Source organism: Cebus imitator, unplaced genomic scaffold (genome assembly GCF_001604975.1).
Source record: "Cebus imitator isolate Cc_AM_T3 unplaced genomic scaffold, Cebus_imitator-1.0 Scaffold206, whole genome shotgun sequence".
NCBI classification, from domain to species: Eukaryota; Metazoa; Chordata; class Mammalia; order Primates; family Cebidae; genus Cebus; species Cebus imitator.
Genome location: NW_016107521.1, coordinates 1,164,981 through 1,169,416, shown reverse-complemented (window position 1 = coordinate 1,169,416; position 4,436 = coordinate 1,164,981). Strand labels below are relative to the sequence as shown.

Below are 4,436 nucleotides of genomic sequence, written 5' to 3'. Positions count from 1 at the left end.
GGGTGGTTTCTAACGTGCCACCCCCCGACGTCTAAGCGTGTTTCCCCGGTAACGTTTTCCTGCCCCTCTTCTTAGCCCCCTAGGCCCACTGGCCGGAACGCCGCCGCGGCCCCAACCACCCCAGACCACCACCCGCCCGCTGTCCTCTCCGCTCTCTCCGCTCTCTCCGCCGCCGCTGCCGCGCTGCAGGCCCAGGCCTGCACCCCAGTCTCTTCGCACCCCAGGAAGTGGCGCGGCCTCTCGAGTGCAGCGTGGAGGAGGAAGAGGAGGCGCGGCTCTGCGCGACCTAAGCTCCGCCACTAAGGCTCTGGAGGAAGAGGGAGGTGCACCGCTGGGCGTCGGAGCCCTAGTCAGACCCCGGGCCCCGCCGAGGCCGCCCCGCCCACCGCCCAGCCTCCCGAGGCCCCGCCCTGCGCGCCCATCCCGCCACGGGCGGCCCCGCCTTCCCGCTCTCATCCTGAAAACCCCGCGCCCGGCCCCGCCCCCGCCTCTGCCGGGGCCCCGCCCCTCCCCGCCTGCGCCTCAGGCGCCCTCTCGCCTCTCCCAGGTCTGGCGGGCCGGAGTCTCTATGCTCAGCCGCCCGCCCCCTGGCGCCGCGCTGGCCCGCGCCCCCTCCGGCCCTTCCCCCAGTCACCGTGGTGGGGCAGCGCCTGGCGGGCGGCCCGCAGGCGGGTCGCCTCCCCTCCTGTAGCCCACACCCCTCTTAAAGCGGCGGCGGGAAGATGAGGTTTCGGGAGCCGCTCCTGGGCGGCAGCGCCGCGATGCCCGGCGCGTCCCTGCAGCGGGCCTGCCGCCTGCTCGTGGCCGTCTGCGCGCTGCATCTTGGCGTCACCCTCGTTTACTACCTGGCTGGCCGCGACCTGAGACGCCTGCCCCAGCTGGTCGGAGTCTCCACACCGCTGCAGGGCGGCTCGAACGGTGCCGCCGCCATCGGGCAGCCCTCCGGGGAGCTCCGGGCCAAAGGGCCCCGGCCACCGCCTCCTCTAGGCGCCTCCTCCCAACCGCGCCCGGGTGGCGACTCCAGCCCTGTCGTGGATTCTGGCCCTGGCGCCGCGAGCAACTTGACCTCGGTCCCAGTGCCCCGCACCACGGCGCTGGCGCTGCCATTGCCCGCCTGCCCTGAGGAGTCCCCGCTGCTCGGTAAGGATTCGGTTCCGCGCCAGTTCAAGGATTGGGACTCCCCGGGATTTCCCCAACAGGGTCCGCTAGACGTTTCCTCATGCCCCCTTCTACGACAGCCGGCCTCCCTATTCTGGATAAGAGTCTTAAATCCCACACAGAGGCTTGGGACTGGATGAGAGAGAAGGGTTGGGAGGTGGATCCCTTGGGAGTCATGTTGGAGGCTTGGGGCTGGGACCGCACTGGGAAGTTCCGAGGCCCCTCTAGCACCAGAGCCAGAGAAGGCCTTGGAGTCTTCTCTGCTCTGGCCCGAGCTCAGGAAGTTTTGGAGTTTGGGTCAGCTTAGGGCTTCGAACAGCCTTGCACTGAAAACTCTGGTAGAGACCTCGAGTAATCCACTCCCTTTTGGGGACTGACGTGAGGCTCCCAGTGGGGAAGGAGACTGACCTCTCGGTTCACATGTCTTGCCATAGAGCCACTCTCCTGAGAGTGGCTTTTTCTCCTGATCCTTTGGGCCAGGTGACTTCTCTCTGAACCTCAGGTTTCTCTTCTGGGATAATAAATAGTAACCTTTTCAAGGGGTTGTTTTGGAAGATTATGTGAACAATGTAAATAAGGGCTTAATTAATGAGGGTAAGCCCTCAGTAAGTTGTCACTGTGTATTCATTTCTTCCTCTGTGTGGATCGTGACTGAGGGCTCTTCCTCCTAGCCTTCTCCCGGTACAGGTATCCAAAATCTAAGTGAGCAGGTGTTCCTCCCAGGGACAGAGGACTTGTTTACTTTGAGGACTAGAGGGCTAAAATATAACCAGTGGACACACATTGCCCATTTCTGGTACTTCCTGTAGTAGCCAGTCTCAATTATTTTGCTCTGATGATCTGAACTCTGGCCTCTAGCCTTTGTTTCAGCATAGGCAGAGAGCTTGAGTAGGTGGGTTTGCATTCCTCATAGCAGGAGGCTGAGCCTAGTCTGGACTTCTCTTTGACCTGTGGTTGAAGGCTCACAGGCCCAAAGCAACCACAGGTTGCTTCGAGGGTTACCAGACAGGTGCCCTCTAATTTCTAATGCCAGGTTTTAGAGAAATGTTGTGAATGAGAGGCCGTGGCAGGCAGGATGAGATCCTGCCAATAGGACTTGTGTCATTTTCCCACAGAGCCCTGGCTACTACATACCCTTGCTCAGTTTCTCCGATAATTGTTCATATCAAGTTTGGGAAGGTCGTCTTGGAATTGGTCAGATAAGAACTGTGGTAATGGGTGGGGGGCTTGTTTTTTTTAAGGAGAAAATTAAATTCCTTTGCATTTGATGATTATTTTGGGAAGCAGACTAGTCCCATAAAATGAAATGGTCTCTGCCTTGCTGCTAAGTGTCTGACTTCAGGCATGTTATTGAGTTTCTCAAAGTCTCTTCCTCACGTGTAAAATGTGATTGTTGATGATTACCTTACAGGCTTATGTTTTGTTTTTTTTTTTTTGAGACGGAGTTTCGCTCTTGTTACCCAGGCTAGAGTGTAATGGCACGATCTCGGCTCACCGCAACCTCCACCTCCTGGGTTCAGGCAATTCTCCTGCCTCAGCTTCCTGAGTAGCTGGGATTACAGGCACGTGCCACCATGCCCAGCTAATTTTTGTATTTTTAGTAGAGATGGGGTTTCACCATATTGACCAGGATGGTCTCGATCTCTTCACCTCGTAATCCACCCGCCTCGGCCTCCCAAAGTGCTGGGATTATAGGCGTGGGCCACCGCGCCTGGCTCTTACAGGCTTATGTTTAAGACTAAATGAGATCGTGTATATTAAATATGGGCACTCAGGCGAGGCTCGGTGGTTCACCCCTGTAATTCTAGCACTTTGGGAGGCCAAGGCGGGTGGATCACTTGAGGTTAGGAGTTTGAGACCAGCCTGGCCAACATGGTGAAACCCCATCTCTACAAAAATGCAAAAAAAATAGCCAGGTGTGGTGGTGCATGCCTGTAGTCCCAGCTACTTGGGAGGCTGAGGCAGGAGAATCGCTTGAACCCGGGAGGCAAAGCTTGCAGTGAGTTAGGATCGTACCAGTGCGCTCCAGCCTGGGTGACAAAGCAAGACTCGGTCTCAAAAAAAAAAACAAAACAGGCACTCAATATACTGTGGCTAATAATAATATAGTAATAATATTTGCTTAGGACCTTTAAAAAGTTCCATTTTTTCAGACTCCCATGGAGATAACTCTGAACAGCAGAGTGAAGGGGGAGAGAGACTGAGTCTCCAGGCCACAAAAAGGCCAGGTTTTTTTGCTTTTGTTTTTAATTGTTGCCTGGATATTGCACAGAAAGAAAAAATAATTAGCAAATTAAAGAAAAGTGCTGCAAAGTTGATTAGATTGGTATTTGAGTGTCACATCTTCTCTCGGAAGCTAAGAACAGGGTGGTGACCATAGCTCAGCTTAGTTTTGTTTTGTAATGGTGTTTGCTAGTGATTGGCTTGTTACCAGTTACTGGTATTTCTAAATGGACTAGAATTGGCTGCTTTAAAGTACTTCCTGAGAGAGAATGTTTTAGAGGACAAGGAGAGAGTGCCTTCTCTAGCTTGGCTGGCTTCGTGTGATGTGCAAGGGACCATGACATTTATGGTGCTGCTGAGGCAACCCCAGAAATGAGGGCCGAGAGCGCTTTTCTTCATTTTAATAGGGCCCATAGGTTTGAATGGTTAGGTACAGTTTTCAGAGTGGAGTTTCCTGGCCATGGGGCCTTGAGAAAGCTGAAAGTCTCCTTGGAAGTGTGTGGGTGGAGGGAGTCGAGCCCATCTGTTCATGGGCAGGTGTTGGCCAAAGCCCTTGTGAGTGGTTTTGAGGTTGGTGGGAGAAAGCATCCGCAGGGTTTAGAGTTGTGGCCTTTTCACTACTTGCAGTTCCTTTCCCCGACTTGGCTTTACTTTCTGGTGTCCAGGGGTCTAAGCCAGATGCTGAGATTCCTCTCGGCTGACAGGTGTGAGTTATGAGCAAGCCCTCTCCTGGAGGATGTGAGACACTGGATTGGACTGCTGATAGGTCGCTGTTGGATCTGTCAGGGCCTTAGAATAGTCTTCAGATATACTTGGGTTTGTGTGACTTGGGACAGGCTGCAGTGTTTGGAGCCATAGTACCCCTTCCCCCACTACCGGGCACCCTGCTGTGGGCTAATGTGAGGCTTACAGGAGTGAGTGATGCAGTCAGGGAGGTGGGCCTTTCCTGAGGATTCCTACAGCTTTCTCCAAGGAATTCTCCCAGCAAGTTTAGGCCTGCAGGTACTATGCTATCTTCCTTTCCTGACCCTTTCTCAGGTCCTCGGGGGGGGGGG

General features: G+C 55.1%; 1 protein-coding gene across 2 annotated transcripts in view; it reads left to right on the top strand.

Annotated features, from left to right (window-relative positions):
• The first annotated feature begins 498 nt into the window (after window positions 1-498).
• Window positions 499-4,436, top strand: part of B4GALT1 (beta-1,4-galactosyltransferase 1) — a 74,000-nt gene continuing 70,062 nt past the window's right edge. For both annotated transcript variants that reach the window (XM_037745628.1, XM_017548327.2), the window contains exon 1: window positions 499-1,140. In XM_037745628.1, coding sequence (XP_037601556.1) covers window positions 723-1,140 — 418 coding nt within the window. In that variant the 5' untranslated portion in view covers window positions 499-722. The remainder of the gene's footprint in view (window positions 1,141-4,436) is intronic.